At 44.2% G+C, this 21961-nt stretch overlaps 2 protein-coding genes across 3 annotated transcripts in view; one reads left to right on the top strand and one right to left on the bottom strand.

The window, feature by feature from the left end:
* Tram2 (translocation associated membrane protein 2) overlaps positions 1-6018 on the top strand; it is an 81530-nt gene extending 75512 nt beyond the window's left edge. For both annotated transcript variants that reach the window (XM_031366982.1, XM_031366983.1), the window contains one exon: positions 618-6018. In XM_031366982.1, the coding sequence (XP_031222842.1) occupies positions 618-691 (74 nt within the window). In that variant the 3' untranslated portion in view covers positions 692-6018. The remainder of the gene's footprint in view (positions 1-617) is intronic.
* Positions 6019-11227: 5209 nt separating this feature from the next.
* Efhc1 (EF-hand domain containing 1) overlaps positions 11228-21961 on the bottom strand; it is a 52598-nt gene continuing 41864 nt past the window's right edge. The window contains exons 10-11 of the mRNA XM_031366981.1: positions 12938-13172; positions 11228-11450 (exon numbers count right to left, since the gene is read on the bottom strand). Coding sequence (XP_031222841.1) covers positions 11379-11450; positions 12938-13172 — 307 coding nt within the window. The 3' untranslated portion in view covers positions 11228-11378. The remainder of the gene's footprint in view (positions 11451-12937; positions 13173-21961) is intronic.

Raw genomic sequence — 21961 nt, 5'->3', positions numbered from 1 at the left:
TTCTCGTCTTTTTTTCTTTTTGGTTTTGTTTTATTTTGTTTGAGACAGGATTTCTGTGTGTAGCCCTGGCTGGCTCTGTGGACCAGGCTGGCCTCAAACTCTGAGATCCGCCTGCCTCTGCCTCCAGAGTGCTGGGATTAAAGGCTTTGACCACCCACCACCCAGCCGGAAGTAAAGGAATGTCAGGCCTTGTCCCTGCAGTATCTTGTTCTCCATCTCTTCCCCTTGTTACCATTCCTGTTGCTGAGACCTGTCCTCTGTGGAGCTGAGGGATTGAGGACACTGGGGGACCTAGGAGATAAAAGCCAGCATTGCTAAGACCTTGGAGAGGGCTGCTGCCTGTTCCCCTGCTTCTGTGTGTCACAGTAGATACCCTCCACTAAAAGATAGTCAAAGACTAAACATGTGAGGCAAAGCCACTTATCAAAAACCACTAGGACAGGCAGCAACCTGCCCGGAATGTCTGCTGGCTTCCATTGGCTACAGCCTGCTTCCTCATTGGATGGTCTGCCCGCCACAAGGCTGTGTCCCCATGACACCCCAACCCTCCACGCCTCCATTTTCCTGCCTCAGTGTCAGCAGCAACCCCATGTACGTCTCTTCCCTCCATTCCCCAGGTTACCATGAAAATGGAGTGGTGAAGGCAGAGAACGGGACCTCCTCACGGACTAAGAAACTCAAGTCTCCCTAACGCCATTGTGCTGAGAACAGGGATCCTCTGCGTGAGGGCCCGGCAGAGATGAGGAGCCTTGGCCCCAGCTCAGCCTCTCCGCCCTCCTGCCTATACTCCAGCTCCACCAGCAGAAGCCTTGGCATCAAGGGGGAGTGCCTCTCTGCCTTCTAGTCTTTCTCTTCTTTCATAAACCATTCTCAATAAAGCCAAAAATCTTCTACTGTTGCTCCCTTGAGCCACCTCATGGCCTTACCTCTGTCCTATCTTGGGGTTTTCTCAGAGGCCTGCATTTTCCTAGTCATCTTCCTGCTTTTCTCTCTGTCTCTCTGTCTGTCTCTGTCTGTCTGTCTCTCTCTTTCTCTCTCTCTCTCTCTTTCTCTCTCTCTCTCTCTTTCTTTCTCTCTCTCTCTCTCTCTCTCTCTCTCTCTCTCTCTCTCTCTCTCTCTCACACCCTTCATGGCTGCTTCTCCTCCTTTCTTCCTAACTTTAATGTGCAATTTCTCTGATTTGTACAACGGGAGGGAGCTAAGATGGCAGTCCTGCCCTTGGGTCCCAGGACTTGCCAATCTGGAAGCCTCTCGCCAAGGAGCTTCCCCTAGAGCTGGTGGCAGATCCTTGGTGGCCCTTGTGGAAGGACAGCAGGAAGAGGAAAAGCCATCCCTCTCGGATTACAATATTCTTGGTGCTGACCGACAGACAAGATGTAGGATTCTGGTTCTACGTGTCCAACCCCTAAGCGTTTCGCTTTGGGGACATAGTGACTTAACCCAGAAAGACAGTGTTAATTAACTCCTGAGCCCCAGGACTCCAAAGAGCTTCCAGTGTGGCATTTGAATTAGAAACCAGCCTGCCTTCGCTCTATGGGGAGACGTGCTAAGGAGGATGTGCCTTCCCACTTGTTCCACACGAGCAAAGCATGTCAAACAGCTGCCTCTTCTAGAAAGGTGGCTTGACAAACAGAAGAGTCGATCTGGACCGCTTTCCAGCGGTGCCAGCTGCTGTTCTTTCATTACCCATCCACCAGCATCTGAAACCAAACCAAATGGCAGTTGCAAACCTGCCCAAGACACGCTGTTCCCAAGTCCAGAGTCAGCCTACCCCAGCTGGAGCCAGACTTGCAACCTCAACTTCATCTCTGCAGAAACATGAAGCCCAAGGACTCCATCGCTGTGTTTTCCCCTGGCGTCCCAGGGAGAGTCACCAGGCCACCCTCCCTCTGGCCTCACCTGAGTGTTCCTTAAAGTTGTTAATGTTGTTTGTTGAGCACACCTAGAGCTTGACACTAGGATGCCTCAGGGTCACTCTTCTGGTTACGTGAGCCAATGCAGCCATGTCTACAAGAGTCTGTGACCCCCTTCCCTTCGGTGTTCTTTCCTCTTCTACCTGAAGACGGGGTCACCAGGTCCTTATGGTACCTTGTGAGGACTTCCAGAATGGATGTAGGCTTTAAAGGGTCCCCAAACTCTGTGCTGGAGTATAGAGGAACAGTCCTTGGCGATACAGGAATGTTAATGTTACCTGATGTACCTGCCTTCCTTTGACACCAGAGCTTGAGTGTTTACCCATAAACAGGGAGATGGGTCTTCCTCAAGACAGCTTCCCTCTCCACTCACAATGATGGATGTAATATCTAACTTACCTGTAACTGAGGAATTTGCTTCCAAACATCAATGTGGCATTTTTTTTCTCTGTGTCCAGGTTAAACATACATAATAGAGATGAGATCCCCTTGGTTTCTTTTGTATGAGCTTAGGAAGCAAGACAGTTTTAGAAGTACATTTCTCTATTCTCTCCCTCTTCTTTCCTGGCCCTCCTCTGGGCATCCCCACAGAATTGATCTGGCACCTCTCAGACGGTGCAGCCCCCCTGCCCTGGTAGGAATTTTAATTGAGCTTATTCTTTGAGATGCTGTCTGAAGCTGTGTGGAAGCTCAGCCAGTGACTCCCAAGCTCGCCTCACCCCACCACTCTAGGTGTCCTCCTGGACCATCCCCAAGCTAAGAGCTTGCCTCCCTAAATCACTGGCAGGCCCTTGCCAGCTCACTGCAGGAACTTTGTCTCTAGGCTGAACTATTAAGTTACTCCTTAAGTAAATACTTGTGACAAGCATGAGACATATGAAGGTCTTGGAGGAACAGAGGTACAAAGACCAGCTGTCTTGGATCCAGTGGTCTTGTCCCTGTTGGGGAGGGGTTTGTTATTCCTTCCTGGTACACTTAGATGTCTGAGATGATGTGGATTCGTTCCATAGGTGTCTTGCAAGCTTCCTTTGTTGCTTGTTTGTTGGATATATTACCAGGAGTCCAAGTGTTGGGATTGAACATAAGGTCAGTAGTAGGAGTTTGGAGTGTTCATTTCCAGAAAAGCCTGAGACTAAGACCAACAGCTCATCAGTCTTGACTTCTGGGATGTTGCAGGCTTGGTTGAACTATGGGGTGCTTTCTTATCCACCCAGCCTCTCTGGCATTGATGTTATAGGAAAGCCAAGACTTTGTGAAGTTGGCACAAACCTTGTAGCCAAAATTACAGCAACTAAGTTCTGCACCATCCTGCGAGCATGCAGGCTAGCTTGTAAGTTGGGTGCCCCGGCCCCATTCTTTGTCTTTATGCAGGCTCTCCTGTCCCACAAAGTCCCACGCCCTTAGTGAAGGACCTGCCATACTCCCCCTGCCAAGTGTAAGATATTCAGCACCATCTACCAGGACCAGAAGATGCTAATCACTACCTCAGCCTCCACTGCCTGTCTCTCAACATCCCTGGAATGCCAGCCGGCACCAGCGACAGGGGTGGTGGACCGAGAACTCTCTGTTGCTCGTTGCCCTCCCCAGAGGTGTGGTGATGGGACGGTTACTACCCAGGCGTGGGTGCCTACAGGATGAATTAACTCCTTGTGTCCCTCCTACATTCAGAGGTAGTCCTGGGGGAAGGAGAAGCAGAGTATGCCAGGAAGGGAGGCTTTCTGCCATTCTGGTCAGTCCTAACCCTGTGTACCTAAATGGTTTTCAACAGCATCATCTGACTGGCCTAAGGGTGAACGTTAGTCCCGTAAATTTAGATGACTGCGCTCTGGTTACTCACACTCTGCTTTTGTGGCATGCCAGGGACTGTAAGAGCTCCTGAAGGTGGAGACCTGTTTAGTCCCCTCTGGCATTTTTTTTCTGAGGTTTACTTTTTGTTGTTGTTGTTGTTTGTTTTGTTTTGTTTTGTTTTGTTTTAAGTAGGAGCAGAAAGAGTGCATTGTCCAAGAAGTCTGCAGAGCTCACTTAGATTCCACACACCCTTAAAGAAACTTGCTGACTTCTTTCAGCTAGAGAAGGCCTTCATTTGCATTCGTCTTTAATGGCTTTCAGCCTTCCCGGTGGGGTTTGCAGAAGTCTGGAGTGGGAGTAGGTTATAGGGTCTGGGCTTAGCTAATTTTTCTCTACTTGAGGGTCTCTGTGTCTCCAGGAAACACGTTTTCATTCTTGATCTCTGGGCTTCTGTTCTTCACCCGTGTGGAATGGGCTTAAAGCCTGTGAGTCAGGACAGTGAGCAGGTTTTCCACCTCCCTTGTTCTCCTGAGCTTTCAGCTTCTTTCCTTAGAACAGGGTCTTAGGGAGACTATCAATGTCAGACTTTTGAAAACGTCTGTAGAATCCTTCTCCAGCCTGTGGTTAGCTTTAGGAGGATGCTGATTCCAACTTCTCGCCCTTTACCCAGCTTTTAATGCAAGTGTTGGCTCCATTATGTCTGCTTTCAGAGCTCGGCAGATGAGAAGAGAAGTCACGCTGAGCAGCCTCTGAGAACCTTCCGGGCTTGTCCTCAGCAGGTCCTTGTTCTTTTGTGTAAAAAGTGCCTTATATTGCCTTGCGGCCTTCACTGGTACTGTATGGCCGGGCTCTCAACTGCCAGGGCTCCAGGGCTGACTGGCATACACAGCCAATGACACCATACCTCAGCACAGCTCCAAGGGAAAGAGACATGGGTTGACAGTTTTGTCTCATTTGTTCTGACCCTCTTCTCCCTCACACATAGCGTAAGACCTTGCATGTTCTCTGGTTTATTCTAGTTTCCCCTTGTCTGTACCTTCTGGCTGTGGAAGCCTGTGAGGTGGCCCAGCAGCAGGCACCCATGCCTCCTATCTAATAAGGGAAGCTTGGGGGTTGGGAAGAAGGTCACCTCTGTGTACCTCTGACCCTATGTGTCGAGCCCCACTCTTCCGGTCTCCTCATTCGCACCCCAGTTTAGAAACAGCCCCTTCTTCCCATCTGTTTTACTTCCATGTTGCCCAAAGTTTGTATGAGGAATGTGTTTACTTGTACTCACTGGTTCCAAGTCTTAGCTCATTGGTAACCTGTTTGGCATTGCCTATGGCCTGGTAGCTGCAAAGCTTCTGGATTCCTGTCAGGGTTATCTTGTGTTCATAGTACTGCACCTGCCTGCCCACCTGTTCCCGCCATTCCGGGTTGTGCAATAACCCTCCCAGCCAGTGGTCTTTCCCACAGGCCTTTGTCCTTTACTGCATCCTGCAATATCGGGAGAGAGGGGACCCATGGGAGGGGTCATCATCATCCTTTACAGAAGTGTCAGTCGCTTCCTGTTGCTGTCATTCTCACGGTCCTGGGTGGGTTTCTGTGGCAATCTTATAGAATGTGTTGTGTCGTCTTAGACATCTTTATGTTGTTTTAAAAAATAAAATAAAAAAATGTGTTGAAGAGAAAAAAAAATCCTCAGACTGGGACATTGTCAGTGTCTGGAAATAAGATCGATCTGGAGTCGGCTGACATCACTGTCACCACCAAAGGCATTCCAGGGTTTCTTGTTCCTGTACAAAGGATGGGCCATGTTTCCAAGAATCAGCCACAGTGGTGAGCCCTGTCTGCCCTTTTACTGCCGCCTCCCAGCCCCACCCCCGTGATGGGGTCTGGCTGTGGTGGTGAGTGCCACATTCTTTGGGGTACAGATTCATGTGTGATTAAACCTCACTTTTCAGTTACTCTTGTTTAACAAGGACCTGAAGGACAAGCCGAGGAACTGGGGTCCCCGCGCAACTCACAATGCAAATGTGGACATGTTGTTCTACATTAGCCTGTTCAAGTTATGGACCAAATTCAATAAGGAACTCAAGGAAAATGTGTACCTACCGTATTTATGCTTTCTTATTAAAGGCTTGGGGGGAGGGACATCTTTTGGTAAAGTTTTTTTTTTTTTTTTTTCAGAGTTCTTTCTCCACTGTTTCTGTGTGGTCTTAGAAACAAGCTACAGTTTTGTATGGATTTTTTTTAAATGTACATTTTGAAACAAATGATCTAATATTTTCTGAAATACATGAATAAAGGGCATAGAATTATTGGTCATAACAGTCTCTGATAGGCTTCACTGGTGTGTTGTATCGGGTAGGGTTGTTGTTTTTTTAAGTCTTGATTCTTCCATTTTTAATCTGAGAAATGAGTCTGTGTCAACTTTAGTTTTTGTCTAAAAATTTTCACTGTAGTAATTGGGGTTTTTTGTTTGTTTGTTTGTTTTGGCCTTTTGTTGTTATTTGTTTGGTTATTCATTTCAAGGCAGGATCTCACTATGTATTTCTGAACTCACTGTGTAGGCCAGGCTAGCCTCAGATTCAGAGATCCACCTGCTTCTGCCTCTGAGCAGAATTAAAGGTGTGCACCACTATACCTGGCTGGATTGGTTTGTCAGTTTGGGGTCTGTGGGTCCAGAGCAGTATTGGGAGCTAATGAAGTGGGACGGGGACGGACACTTGGCCTTTCCTAGTCTTGTGAGTGGTATGCACTGTTTTGATTTCGTCTCTAACAACAAAGGGGATTTCCTACCAGGTTATGTAAGCGGGATGCACCAGAAGGAAGGCCTCTGTTTTGGCTACTCTCCTGTGAAGGCATTCAGCTTTGCAACGGATGCAGGTCTTGGTCTCCATGAATGCACTGTCCCCAGTTTAGTAAGAATGGTGGCAACAGCGGTGACTGGTGTCATGTCAACAGCCTGCTCGTGCGCGCAGCTGTCTGCTGCTCTTTCCAGAACCATGCTTGGATGCCTTGCAAGAGCTGTGTGCAAGTTACAGGTGTCAGTTAGCCAAGGGAAACCCCCAGGGGGTAAAAATCACCCAGAGAATTACTGGAGGTGAAAGAGAGGTGAAAGAGCTGGTGGCATCCAGCACTTGGTGCAGATGGCTCTCTTTCCTGCTCTGCGCGGCATGCCAGGTGACATCCAGCTGTTAGCTCAGTTTCTCATCTGTCCTGTGGGGTTCCCCCCACCTCCAGACTTGGTGACTGGCAACGGTAATAAGTTCTTGGTACACACAAATCTATATATAATGTGTTTTTGAGACAGAGTGTTTTTACATAACTCTGGCTGACCTGCTACTGGCTTTTTAGCCCAGGCTTGCCTCAGATGGCAATGCAGCCTCTGCCACCTGAGCGCTTGGATCGCAGGTATAAATATGTCAGCATGCCCACCTTTAAATTGGTTGTTTTGTATTTGCTTTTGAGACGGGGGTCTTACAATACAGTCCTGGCTGGCTTCAACTACATTACAGAGTAGACTGGCCTTGAACGTAGACAGTCTTCCTACCAGGTACTGGGATTGCAGGTGTCCACAACCATCCCTGGCTAAACTGATCTTAATAAACATGCGTGTGCTTGTGTGCCAAAGGGATATTAAAAAGCCACATACCCAAGGGCCCGTGGAAACAATAGGGAAATTGTCTTTACCTGTTTGTCCTGACTGTACTGAAAGCCTGTTGACACGAAGTCAAACCCCTAGATTACAGATAGTTTATCCAAGGCCCCCTACTGGTGTTTTTGGGCTACATATCCTGGACAGAATAGTGGCTCTTGGCCAGAGGCTCACCACCACCAAGCCCGTCTCTACCCACAAGGCAGCTTTTTTTTTTCTGTCCTAAACCAGTGAACTCTCCTTATCAGTCTTGGACACTTCTTTCAGTTTAACCTGATAGCTGTGGCTAGCTCCCAGCGTGCTGGCCCTGCAGACGTTGATTGGCAGTGCTCATTTCGATTCCATCCTCTCGTGACTTACTTGAAAGGACGGTCATCTCTTAGTATTGCTCTCACTACAGGTATCGCTTAGAAGTCCTTCACCACCTGAGCCCGGGCTTCAAGATGCATGCTGTTTGTGACAGTATCATACAGTGCTTGATGGCATCTCATGGCTTGCGTGCTCCTCCAGGGTCTCAGAGAAGAGAGCCACTCTGACTTTTGTAGTGAAAAGTGAGGATGATGTTCCACAGAAATGCCCTTCAGCCTTGGTCTACAAGAAGCCTTTCATACCCTGTCAGGATTTACCAGGTCTCACTCTTGGGTCAATTTGGAAGGTGCAAGGTGAAGCATGGGAAGAAAGGTTACGGAACATGAATGTGCCAACCTTACATACAACCAATCTCTCCTTTACACTACAGTGAGCAAATAGAAAGATCTATCTGTATCTGGTGGAAAAGATAAAAAATTCTCGGAGTTGAGATTCGAGGGTGTGGTGGTTTCAGAAGGGCCCGTAGGCTCATATATCTGAATGCTTAATCATTAGGGAGTAGCAATGCCTGACGGGGATTAGGGGGTGTGGCCTCGTTGGAGAAAGTGTGTCACGCAGGATGGGCCTTGAGGTTTCAGAAGCCCAAACCAAGCCCAGTGGCTGGCTCATTCTCTTCCTGCTGCCTGTGGATCCAGAGGTAGAACTCTCAGCTCCTTCTCCAGCACCATGTCTGCCTGTGTGCATTCTCCTCACCATGACAGCACTGGACTAGACCTCTGAAACTGTAAGTAGGCCCCAATTAAATGCTGTTCTTTATAAGTGCTGCCAAGGGCATGGTGTTCCTTCAGAGCACTAGAATGCTGACTAAGACGGGGTATGATTGCTGCCGCTTCAAAGGGGAAGAAGAAAAACTAAGAGAGAACATCTTTATCTCAGGAAAAGCACAAAGCTATTGGAAAAAGACAGAAGCATTTTCACGTGCTACTGACCATAGGCATCTATGAAAGATTGACAGGGGCAGGCCTTAGCTTCTGTGAACTTTCAAATATATATATGAGAACTATATATGTGTGTATGTACATATATATATACACACACATATATATACATATATATGTATATATACACACACATACATATATATGAGAGAGAGAGTGTATGTGTGTGTGTTTGGTATGTGTGGTGCTTTGAATATGCCTGCCCCATAGAGAGTGGTACTGTTAGGAAGTATGGCCTTGTTGGAAGAAGTGTGTCACTGAGGGAGGAGATTTCGAACCTCCACCCAGTGCGGAAGAGTCAGTCTTCTCCTGGATGCCTTCAGATAAAGATGCTGCTAGAACTCTCAGCTCTTTCTCTAGCACCAAGCCTGCCTGGACGCTGCCATGCTTCCTGCCATGATGATAATGGACTGAACCTCTGAACCTGTAAGCTAGCCCCAATTAAATATCTTCCCTTATAAAACTTACCTTGGTCACGGTGTCTTGTCACAGCAATGAAACCGTAACAAAGAAAGTATGTGTGTACATATTTGAGTGTGAGGGGGAGCATGCTATGGTGTGCATATGGAGAGCAGAGGACAACCTTGGGTCAGTCCTTGTCTTCTTTGAGGTAGAGACTCTCAATAGCCATTGCACTGGGAACTCTGACCGCTGGCCTACGAGCTTCCTCGGGGAATGCTGGTCTCTGCCTCTCATATCCCTGGAGAAGTGCTAGCAATTCAGATACATACGACTACAGTGGCTTTCTTTCTCTGGGGTTCTGTGGATTTGAACTCGGGTCATTAGACTTTCCCAGTTAGCACTTTTACCCACAGACCCATCTCCCTGGCTCAGTCCTCTAGAATTTAGAAAACATATTTGAGGTGGATGATTCTTAAGATAAATCTAAAGGAAAGGGATTGGCCTCCCTAATTACCAAGTACCTTCTGCGAGGAAACACTGGGTAAGACTAGGTACCGTGGAAGGGCAAGTCAGTCTGAGATAGCCCCCTCCCAAGAAATCCCTCTGAGCAAGGAAAGGAGAAGTCAAGGGGATGTGCCATTGGAGTTGAGCAGCTGGGGACCGGGACTGTGCACAGGATCTCTATGGGAAACTGACATAAAAACTCCAAGAAAAGTGCCATGTACGTAACAACAAGCCAGTGTGATGCATGCCATTTAGCCAGCCCTGGCTCCAAATGACATTACTAACCACTGGAATAATATGTTGCTCCCCAGCTTCCTAGCTCTACTCTTTAACTCCTCTTTCATATTCCAAAGATACCCAGATACAGGAGCCAGAGGCTAGGCCATACTTGTCTAGCACACACTAGGCCTGGGACAAGACGGGATAGGGCAGTCAGGATAAAGTGTGACTACTTTAGACTGAAATTTTAAAAAGTACTTAAGACCTCAAGCAGCTACAAATGATGGGAGGCAACAAAACATGGTTTCTTTCTGAGATACCCTAGAGCCAAAAAGGCACCCCTGGAACAAGCTAGGTAGATGTGTCTTAACTTCTGGAACAAGCTAGGTAGATGTGTCTTCACTTCTTGCAAAAGGCCAAAGCAGGGACGGCCCTTGGCAGCTTTGAGAGGACCTGGGCATTCTGGGTCTTGTATGGTTGCATCCTCACCACTGCATGTTTTGGGTGGCAGGGAAGAATCTAGCATGGCTATCTTCAATCAAAGAGCGGCCCTGGCTGTCTGTCGGAGCTCATTAGAGAGCCAGAAAGTGCTATTCACTAAAAGGAACTCTTTTCTAAAATATATACATTATAGTCCAGTAAATTAATTACAGGCAGGCAGGTCTTATGAAAATAGGCACTATACTATGCCCACCACATTACTATTTATTCCATTTTTTTAAAACTTTATTTTTGGTGGTATTGGGAATTGAATCTAGAGTCTTATACATACTAAGAAAGAACTCTACCACTGAGCCAGACCTCAAGCTCTCAGTTTTTATTCTACTAATGGGCTTAGAATTTCACTCTGAAAAGCATGCAGTTTGCCTCCCTACAATATTGAGGGAACTGGATGGGTAGGTAGAGAGGCCCTTAGCTAGCCAGCAGTAACAGTGCTGCTATGAACTTTATTTTTCAACACCGTGAATGTTTCTAGAAAAGTCTATCATTCCTTTTGTCCTTATGCCTTCTATGTCTGTATTAAGCTATTTGAAAGAATCAGAAAAGTAACTGTGTATGCTGTGGTGTGGTATGAGTGTGCATGCTTGTGCAGGCAGAGTCTGTAAGCTGGAAAGGAGCAGAGGGTCCGGCTTCCAGTCTGTTGGTTGCAGGCTCAGGACACAGGAAGTTTGCATCTGAAGGCTAGAGGCGGCCATATGGCAGTTTAAAGGCAGCTGGACAGGAGGACTTTCTTACTCAAGGGTGTGTCAATTTGTGCTTTTATTCAGGCTTTCAAACTACTGACCAGGGTCTCCTGTTTTACTTGCCTACCAGTTCAACTCTTAAGCTAACTCCAAGTACCCTCACAGACATACCAGTACACTCTCTGATGAGTTCTGGAACCCCTTGTCCCCTTAAGTTAAAATTAACTATCATGGTACCCCTGCCACTCCAAATAAGGCACCAGTCTTCAATTCTTTGAATATTAATTTATTTTAGATTGAGTAATAGTGAAATAGAAGAGTGGGAAAAGGAATACCACCTCCAGAGTGACTTAAAGGCTTGTGGGGTAGATTTCTCAATGCCAGTTCAGTGTCAAAACTGTATCCCATTCTCTCGTTCAGGTCAGTTCGAGAAAGCTCGAACAAAGTTATAGTAGTTAATCTTGCCTTCTCCGTGGGTGCACAGCCTAATCAACTGCAAGGGGACAAAAGAGGATAGGTGAGCCTGCTTTCCTTCAGCTTAATGGTAGAGCGCACTTACGCTTACGCAGAAAGAGCCCCAGCTTTTGCCAACCCAAACAAAGTTCAGCCTTTATATCCTCAGCTGACTCCAAAGTAATCCTCTGATCCTGGAAGGTAGGTCAGACATTAAGCCCCATGTTACACATAGTGAAACCACAGTGGTGATATCCATATTTATAAGGGTGTCGTCATTATCATAGCGCCTTTCCTCGTTTCTTATCTTTTGAGGCAGTCTCTTACTTTGGAGCCTCGGGTGGCCGTGAACTCATGATCCTCCTGCCTTTGCATCTCAAGTGTTGAGAATACAAGCTGTCATTGCTGTATTCAAATAGAAATACTTTTGCTCCCCTGCCCCAGAACTAGACACTCTTAAATAACAGACTCCTGTTGATGCGGCCAAAGAGAAGAATCTGGTTATATATCCGTTCAAATGTCCCCTGGACAACTGATGGGTAACAGTCATTGGCTTTGGTTGCCTTTGTAAGACATGCAAATGCGCCTCACCTATCCCCACTCGCCCCACTTCCCAATGGCTGTACTCCTTCTATCAGGTCCGCTCCCATGTCACACAGTGTGAATGATTGGAGATAAAAACGGGGAGGGAAAAAAGAGTTAGCTTTGCTGTCAATGAAAGGCTTATAGAGCTAAATGGGTGTTTGGCCCACATGAGCAAGTACTTCTATCTGTCCTTCCCAATGCCTTAGCATCCAGTCTGTCTTTTAAAAGACCAAATAAAACCCTGCATCCTTACCTAGTTACCCAATCAAAACCATTTCCTAAATGAATCTTAATTTCCAAACATTCCTTCTTGCCTGAAGTTCTTCAAGAAAGTCAGTAAAGCCTCTATGTTCTTATTCAATGAGCATGTCTTGATATTAAGCTAGAGTCCTGGCCAGGGTGGGGGAAAGTTTTTCTGACTTCCAGGGGATTCCTGGCTTATGGGATTTGTAACGAAATGGAACTGTTATTTAGCAATCACAAGACTTATAAGAGGAAAGCTTCTTGGCTTCCCCCATCTATAGCTCCCATGTTCTCCCTAGAGATGCTGCCGCCTTGGCCAGTGGTCCTGTCAGCTTCGCCTTCCACGCTAGTCCCTGCTGATGAGCTGGCTTTGAGAAACCTCAAAGCCTGCTAGCATCCCGTACAATTAAGTTATCTTGGCAGCTGCTGCCCTAGGATTACCTGCACCGCCTCCATCCCTTACATGCTAGTCTAGCAACTTCTCTGCCATCCGCCCCCACCCCCATCTTAAAAGACACCCGGCTGCAACGATTAGAAAAGGAAGTCCATACTGCGAAGTGAGAAATCCCATCACCAGAACAGAACAGATCTCATTCTTGTAACTCTTTAGGAAGGAATGAGCAGTCCTCAGCCTGGACAATCAGCCCAAACCACAATTCACACCGACCACACTTCACACTGACCACACTTCACACTGACCTCCTTAATCAGTGAGTCATCGACCGGGACATTAAGAGTTTCACAGATTTTAAAGAACGTCTCTCTGTCCACAAATCCCGATTCATCCTTGTCATATATTAGAAATGTTTCACGGAGGTTGTCTTTGCATGAATTGTCTTTCAGGTGCATATGGATTTTGTCTATCAGTGCATCCAGTTCCTGTGCCTTGGGTTCGTCTGTACCCTGCACCATGCGCTCCTCTGTAGCTTGCTTGCTGTTGAGAAGGAAGGAAATGATTGGACATATATTCATTCTTGACCTCAGCAATCAAAGCGCTTACTTGGTGAAATCTGGGAAACTTCTAACAAAACAAAACAAGCAAACAAATAAACCAAAAAAAAAAAAAAAAAAAAAAGGTTGTAACACGGAGCTGACAGATCAGATGGTGGCTGATCTCCTCATCTTCAAGATAGTGTCTGAACTTCTTGCTATCTGTTAAATCACTCCACTACAGAGATCCAGGTCTCATACACCACCATTCCCAATTTACTATTTGTGGGGACCACATTTCTCTTTCAACTGTTGCAGACTAACATTACTCATCCAAATCCAAGGGCCTGAGTACTTAAGAAGCAATGCCTGTAACTATTCCAACAAGAAATCTCTCACAGTTTTAACATTCCCTGTTCAGTTTTGGCGTGTCTGTGAAAGGCCATCTACAGGAGTTTAGAGACTGCTCTAGGGGACGGGGCAGGAGTTTAGGTTTAGAAAGAGGGATGTGCGTCTCTTCACAACAGGACCACTGGAAGTAGAAGCTCAATTTGTATTTCCTCTGAGCAATACACTTGTTAGAAAACTAAAGAGTGTTAGTGCCAACAAAGACACTCTCGTATTTCTAAATCCTTTCAGAACAAAATACACTCACAGACACCCCCACCCCCAAGCACAGTCTAGCTATCACTCAGAAACAAAACCGGAACTTGTGTCTCCTCCCATTTCCAACAGGTTTTAGTTCCTAGCTCCCTCCCACTGAGTCCCTTCCTCCTGATTGAAAACCCTGACTGCAACATCTGTCTTTTTCTGGGTATGATACTCAGGAGCTTTGCCACTGAAACTTCACTACTCTTTATAACTTAGCTCCTGCTACGTTGGTTTTTAACATTTTCTTCGTGTGAGATTATGCTCACACATCAGGAGGAAGGTGCCTGATGCCTCAGAGCCAGAGTTAGAGGGTTTCAGGGTGCATGGTTTGTTGCATGAGGCTGAAAACTGAACCCCTATATTCAGGATTGCTCATCAAGCCCTCGACTGCTGAGCCAGCTCTCCAGCCCTACTTCCCCTTTAACCTACAGCTACCCTGTGAGAGCTGGGAAGGCGAGAACAGTGAGATCCTTCAGTGTCTTTCTTTGGAAATAAATAAATTCTAGCTTTTACTTTATTTCTTTTCTCTCTTTCTCTCTCTCTTTCTTCTTTCTTTCTTTCTTTCTTTCTTTCTTTCTTTCTTTCTTTCTTTCTCTTTTTCTCTCTCTTTCTTTCTTTTCTTACTATGAAAACCTAGCTGGCCTAGACCATGAAGATGAAAATGGCATCAAATTCATAGAGTGTCTGCCTCTACCTCCTGAGGGCTGTGATTCAAACTGTGTACTGCCATGACCGACTCCTAGCAAACAAACAAACAAAAAGATTCCAACCAATACATCTTGAGAAATAGCCATGGGCTGCAGGGAAATATAATTCGCTAGACTGTTCTCAACAGCCTAAATATCCCAAAGTAGCAGATGAGTTAAATATGGCACACTTCAGTCAAGCAATGCAATAGTGGTGTAGTCTGAGCTGCACAAGGAAAATGTGTTTAGTGAGAGCTTTGGGACACCTAAGTGTGTTCAGAGTGCTAGCTTTTGTGTAAAACTTATAGAAGTGTAAAAATATAGACATTTGAATTCTCTTTTCTGTGTAAAGAAACTCCAGGAAACTACAATTTAAAAATAAAAAGACATGGTGGGGGTGGGGGGCAGGGGCGTGACCATCTGGTTCAGCAGCTAAGAGCATTTGTTCTTGCAGAGGACCTGGGTTTTGGTCCCATCACCCACACAATCTATAACTCCACTTCCAGGGGATCCAGTGCCGCCTTCTGGCCTCTGAGTGCACCAAGTACCTACGTGACGCAAAACATACAAATAAGTATTTAAAAATATATAAAAGTCTCAGGACTGGAGAAATGCCACAGCAGTTAAAGTCGCACGTTCTTCTTGACATCTACTCGAATTTAGTGTCCAACATCTAGGTCCAGCAGCTCACAATCACCTGAAACTACAGCCCAAAGGAATCCAGCACCCTCTTCTGACCTCTGTGGGCCCTGCACTCCAATGTGCAAACCCTCTCACGGACACATACACAAAAATAGTCACCAGTGATATACATGATGGAAGTGCATGGGTGGAAACTATGAACGTAATGCTTACTCAAAGCATCAGACTATTGATGTTTCATACAGCATTCTATGATATCTTATATGCTCAGGATAGATTGCAAAAGCCCAGGAAGCAGCACTCAAGGATGTCTATTAAACAGCAAAATATTAGAAATTGACATTTCTGGCTTATGAGACTTTTCCCCACATAGCTGTGTTTACTTCAACTTGCATAACCTAACTTTTATTCCCTCTGCGTTGTTGTCCTTGTCATTCTTATTTTTTTAAGACATAGTCTCATGATGTAGCCCATGTTAGCTCTTATCTCCCAGTCCTCCTAGTACAGCTTTTAAGTACTGATATTACATGTACCACCATACCTGGTTTACTCCCTTAAATTTCAAACAGATACTACTTTTATAGCAAGGTAAAAACAATAAAATGTCATAAAAATCCCCTGGTATATAAATGTTCCCTTAGTCACTTATTACAGAAACAGACTATGATTATCTGATTTGTACATACTAAAATGTAAGTGAATAGGCAGGGGCTATTTAGTAGCAGGAGGTATTTGAACCTCCATCTTTCCCATGCTTTCAGGAGATAGAGTCCCTGCCCTGTCATGTATCTTAATATATATGAAGCTATTATAATTATCAGATAGATCATCTGGAGGGAGGAGGGTAGTCCTCCCTTCCCAGAAGAATCCAGATACCCATTTCTCTTCAAACAGCAGAGGAAATACCCATTCCATGTGGAAGAAATGCGGGTGGATAGGAATGGGTAGTACTGCTTAACTCATGCCAAAGCCCTGCATGGAGACCTGCTTGGGTGCAGGGGTTCCTTAGGGCCAGATGCTGCTTCTCTAAGTTGCTTTTGTTGCTTTTGTTCATAGATGGTTTGTATAGCACTTTATGTGACAAGAGGAATTTCTTTTCTGGTCCAGTCTATTTGGAGTTCTGTAGGCTTCTTGTATGTTCATGGGCATCTCTTTATTTAGGTTAGGGAAGTTTTCTTCTATAATTTTGTAGAAGACAGTTACTGGCCCATTACATTGGGAGTCTTCACTCTCTTCTATACCTATTATCCTTAGGTTTGGTCTTCTCATTGCATCCTGGATTTCCTGGATGTTCTGGGTTAGGAGCTTTTTGCTTTTTGCATTTTCTTTGACTGTTGCGTCAATGTTTTCTATGGTGTCTTCTGCCCCTGAGATTCTCTCTTCTATCTCTTGGATTCTGTTGGTGATGCTTGTATCTATGGCTCCTGGTTTCTTTCCTAGGTTTTGTATCTCCAGGGTTGTCTCTCTTTCTGATTTCTTTATTGTTTCTATTTCCATTTTTAGATTCTGGATGGTTTTGTTCATTTCCTTCACCTGTTTTGATTGTGTTTTTCTATAGTTGTTTAAGGGATTTCTGTGTTTCCTCTTTAAGGTCTTCTAGCTGTTTACCTGTGTTTTCCTGCAATTCTTTGAGGGTGCTATTTATGTCTTTCTTAAAGTCCTATATCATCATCATGAGAAGTGATTTTATATCTGAATCTTGCTTTTCCGTTGTGATGGTGTGTCCAGGACTTGCTATAGTGGGAGAATTGGGTTCTGATGATGCCAGGTAAACTTGGTTTGTGTTGCTTACCTGCACCATCTGGTTATCTCTAGTGTTACCTGCCCTTGCTAAATCTGACTGGAGCCTGTCCTTCCTGTGATCCTGGTTGTGTCAGAACTCCTCAGAGTCAAGCTGTCTCTGTGATCCTGTGATTCTGGGATCCTGTGACCCTGGGCTTGTCAGAGCATCTGGGAGTGGAGCTTCCTCTGGGTGTTGAGGGACTGGCTGTGGAGTTTGCGCCCAAGGTCTGCTCAGGGCACCAGCTCAGACAGACCGGAAGGAACCTGAGCCACTGGGCAGGTGGAGTTCCTGTGTGCCTGGGCCCCGATGGTCCCAGTTACTCCTTGTGTTGGGACAGATATTGTGTCCTCCTCACCTCTGATCCTGAGTGTGTTAGAGCACCTGGGAGTGGAGCTTCCTCTGGGTGTTTTGGGACTGGCTGCAGAGCTTGTGCCCAAGGTCTGCTCAGGGCACCAGCCCAGACAAACCGGAAACAACCTGAGCCAGCTAGCACTTTAAAATATTCTGCATCATTCCTCTTTCAAAATTAATTGCTATGCACATAGGTTTTTCTGAACATCAGCCTAGCATTTAAACAATCTAAAATAATTCTTTCCCTAAAAGCAGTTCATTTTGTAGTTCTCTGAAGTGCCTCCCTTTTCACAACTGAATCTGCCTACTTATTTTTCTTCATACAATAAATTTAAATTGCTTCAAAAAGTCATGAGCTTTTGTTTGTTTGTTTGTTTGTTTGTTTTGGATTTCAGGGGAGATGTGTTTAAGGCCAGAGCTCTTTTTAATATTTGATTTTTCTAGTATTTGGAGTGATGTAGCTCAGACGATGAGATGGGAAAAAAAAACCAACCAACCAACAAACAAAACAAACAAAACAAATCTTGGCAGGTAGGGGATTCTGGGAAATTTTTAAAATTTTAATTAATTATTATAGTTACTGTTTGCTCTTTTGGTTGTTATTTTTGTTTTGGCACAGGACATCATATAGTGAGGCTGGTTTTGAACTCCCTAAATAGCTAAGGCTGACTTTGAACTCCCATCTCCAACTAGGAACAGCTGTCTGCCTCCGGCTGCTGTGGCACATGGAAAACATAAACCCATCTGGGCTAAGCCAATGAGAACTTGTTTCCGCAGTTACCGATGTGGGTACCAAGTGCATGCAAGTGCACCTGTAGATGGCAGCCTGCTTCAAATCAAGAACAGGTGGTGAGAATGAAAACATGTGAAACCAGAAGCAAGAGTTACTGTAGCACCAAACAACAGGACGCAGCAGCTTATTGGACATGGTACAAGATGTAAGAGGTCAAAGGTGTCTACAAGGTTTCTGTCGAGAGGAGAAAGGGCGGGGCTAGCCCTCACTGACGGCCCCCTCTCTACCAGACACTGCATTGAGGACTCAGGTATCATCCCGACCTTTTAAGCATTATCTTAGAAGACCAGAAGCAAAAATAAGGACAGGAAGAGCAGGTGTGCTGGGAGAGGAAATGACAAATGGCTTTTCAGTTGTAACCAGCATTTCAAAAGACACCATAAACAGACAAAAAAAGAAGACAGGCATCAGTTAGGAGAGTGGATAGAACAGAGAGCGCTCACACACTGTAATACCTAGAGAGCTCACAAAAGGACAGACCCTGGATCTTGACAAACAGCAACCTAGACAAAGGAAGCTGCACGTGACAGGCTCTCATGGGGGTCCAGGTGGGGCAGGAGATTCTGACGCTCCGGATTAGAGCAGAGGTTTCAAAAGAAGGGTAATAAAGAGTAATTAATGCTGTGTGTACACCAAGCAAGCTAAACGGGGAGGGGGAGGAGGCTGAAAACTGGACTGTGCACGTGTAGCTGAAGATTGCTCTTTATTCAGAAAGATCTATTCATTTACCTTTGTGTGTGGCTGCTTTCATGCTGGAAGGGTGGGGTTGGGTATTTCCAAGAGATGCTGTAACTGAATCACTCAGCATCCAAGTCTCTACAAACAAAAAGCTTGCTGGTCTCTGCTCTAGACTGTCTAGATCACAGCCCCCCTATTGTCTCGTTATTTGCATAAGCTAGTATTAACTAACATAAGTTCTAATGCAGGGTACAAGCTCAAATATCTGCTGAACTAATGAGTGAGACTATTTTTTCGTAAAAAATTTAAGCCACGTTTGTTTACTTATTACTACTTGTTTTGTTGTTTTTGTTTACTTATTACTACTTGTCTTTTGTTTTTTAGAATTAATTTTGTTTTTTTGTTTTTTCTACGCCTTATTTTTTATTAGATTTTTTATTGATTTAAGTTTTATTGCATTATTATGAGAAAAGATAAATTTCAATTTATCTGAATTTGTTAACATTTAAAAACATATTTTAAGTAAATAGAATTATATCACATTCTTGTTTCTCTTTTGTACCCCAATTCCTTCCAGAGACCCCCTTCAATACCTTTCTTTTTTTATTTTGTCATATTCTTTAAAATTTAAATTCAATAAAATATTGTAACAATAAAATGAGCATTATAAAAATTGTTTGATATAAAACAACAATCAATTAAAGATGCTTATCTACAGCAATACTGACAATACATACATTTGTCTCAATATAAATTTTAAATAACTCCAAACATATTAACTGTATATTTTAAAATAATATCACTACTAGTATTTTTTTTAAATGAATATAAATAAAATATTTTTGTTTCTTTGTTTTGTTTTTAATAGAGCTTAAAATCCTGGCTCTTACTGTGGTACAAACCCAAAATAAGAACAATTTTTAGACATTGGAGTTCATTGTAATAAGGCTGTACTTCAATGACCCTCACATCACCAAAGGATTTTGCCTCCATTGTAGCTAAGCTGAGAGTTGACAGTTCTGCTGCGCCAAGGAATGAATTGTAGGCATGCTTTTTGGATACAGATTTCCTGCTATGGTCAAAGCTATTTGACTTGAGTGATTGTCTTCATTCTCAGCCCACAGAGAACAGGTTACATTCATTTAAGAAATGGTGTGTGTATTAAGATGGTCTATCCAACTGATTCAGTGAACAATGAGGAGGGTGGCACAGACATTAGATGAGGGTAAGAATCTTGTTCATTGACTGTGGTGATTTTGAAAAGCATTCTTCTTAGAGAAAGAGTAACTTATAAAAGTTGTCTTCTTCAAACTTGATACAATAGTTACAGACATCAAGCAAAGCATTCAGTCTCACTCTTGGTTGTTCTCTTACAAACCACCTCCCAAGTTAATTGTCTACATTTCTTTTGACTGTATAAACTTTTGAAATATGTAAGCTGTTCTGAAAAAACATAGTATAGTGCAAAAACATCAAATAAACAATCCTACTAATAGAGAGGCTGAGATAGGAGAAGCAAGATTTCAAGATCATTACGTGGAACCCAGCAAGACACTGTCAGGTACAAACAAGCAGAAAGTGTATATGGATTATACAATATTGGACCTATTTCTCCAATTACCAAATTAGAGAGACCTCTGGATGACAGCCAACAAATTCCTAATTCCTCATATTTTTGGATTTCAATAAATTAGGATATGTTGGTAATATTAATTTTCATATTAAGAGATAGTAAGGAAAAGTAATTGTTACTTCCTGTAATTTTTGTTGTTAGAGGTGGAATTAAGTTTGTGTGGGTTTGTTGAAAGACTACTTTCTTGCTTCTTCTAGAGTGTAGTTTTACTCCTTATGTTGGTGTTTTCAATCTACTATCCTTTGTAGGGCTGGATTTGTGGAAAGATATTGTGTAAATTTCGTTTTGTCACAGAATATATTGTTTTCTCCATCTATGGTACTTGAGAGCTTTGCTGGGTATAGCCTAGGCTAGCATTTGTGTTCTCAAAGGGTCTCTATGACACCTGCCCAAGATCTTCTAGCTTTCATAGTCTCTGATGGGAAGTCTGGTGTAATTCTGATAGGCCTGCCTTTGTACGTTACTTGACCTTTTTCCCTTACTGCTTTTAAAATTCTTTCTTTGTTTAGTGCATTTGGTGTTTTGATTATTATGTGACAGGAGTAATTTCTTTTCTGGTCCAGTCTATTTGGAGTTCTGTAGGCTTCTTGCATGTTCATGAGCATCTCTTTATTTAGGTTAGGGGAGTTTTCTATGTTGAAGATATTTACTGGCCCATTACCTTGGGAGTCTTCACTCTCTTCTATACCTACTATCCTTAGGTTTGGTCTTTTCATTGTGTCCTGGATTTCCTTCATGTTTTTGGTTTAGGAGCTTTTTGCATTTTGCATTTTCTTTGACTGTTGTGTCAATATTTTCTATGGTGTCTTCTGCCCCTGAGATTCTCTCTTCTATCTCTTGGATTCTGTTGGTGATGCTTGCATCTATGACTCCTGATCTCTTCCCTGGTTTTCTAACTCCAGGATTGTCTCCCTTTGTGATTTCTTCATTGTTTCTATTTCCATTTTTAGATTCTGGGTGGTTTTGTTCATTTCTTTCACCTATTTGATTATGTTTTCTTGTAGTTCTTTAAGGGATTTTTGTGTTTCTTCTTTAAGGTCTTCTAGCTGTTTACCTGTGTTCTCCTGTATTTCTTTGAGGGAGTTATTTATGTTCGTCTTTAAGTCCTCTATCATCATCATGAGAAGTTATTTTAGATCTGAATTTTGCTTTTCTGGTGTGATGGTGTGCCCAAGACTTGCTATGGTGGGAGAATTGGGTTCTGATGATGCCAAGTAACCTTGGTTTCTGTTGTGTATGTTCTTATGCTTGCCTCTGGCTATCTGGTTATTTCTAGTGCTGCCTGCCCTTGCTAAATCTGACTGGAGCCTGTCCTTCCTGTGATCCTGGTTATGTCAGAACTTCTCAGAGTCAAGCTGTTTCTGGGATCCTGTGATTCAGTGATCCTGTGATTCTGGGCCCATTAGAGCGCCCAAGAGTGGAGCTTCCTCTGTGTGTTGTGGGACTGGCTGCAAAATTTGTGCCCACGGTCTGCTCAGAGCACCAGCCCAGACAGACCAGAAGGAACCCATGCCACTGGGCTGGTGGAGTTCCTGCGTGCCTGGTCCTGCAGGTCCACTAGGCTGGTGGAGTTCCT

This window comes from Mastomys coucha, unplaced genomic scaffold (assembly GCF_008632895.1).
Source record: "Mastomys coucha isolate ucsf_1 unplaced genomic scaffold, UCSF_Mcou_1 pScaffold14, whole genome shotgun sequence".
Lineage (NCBI taxonomy): Eukaryota > Metazoa > Chordata > Mammalia > Rodentia > Muridae > Mastomys > Mastomys coucha.
This window is presented reverse-complemented; position numbering and strand designations above follow the sequence as displayed.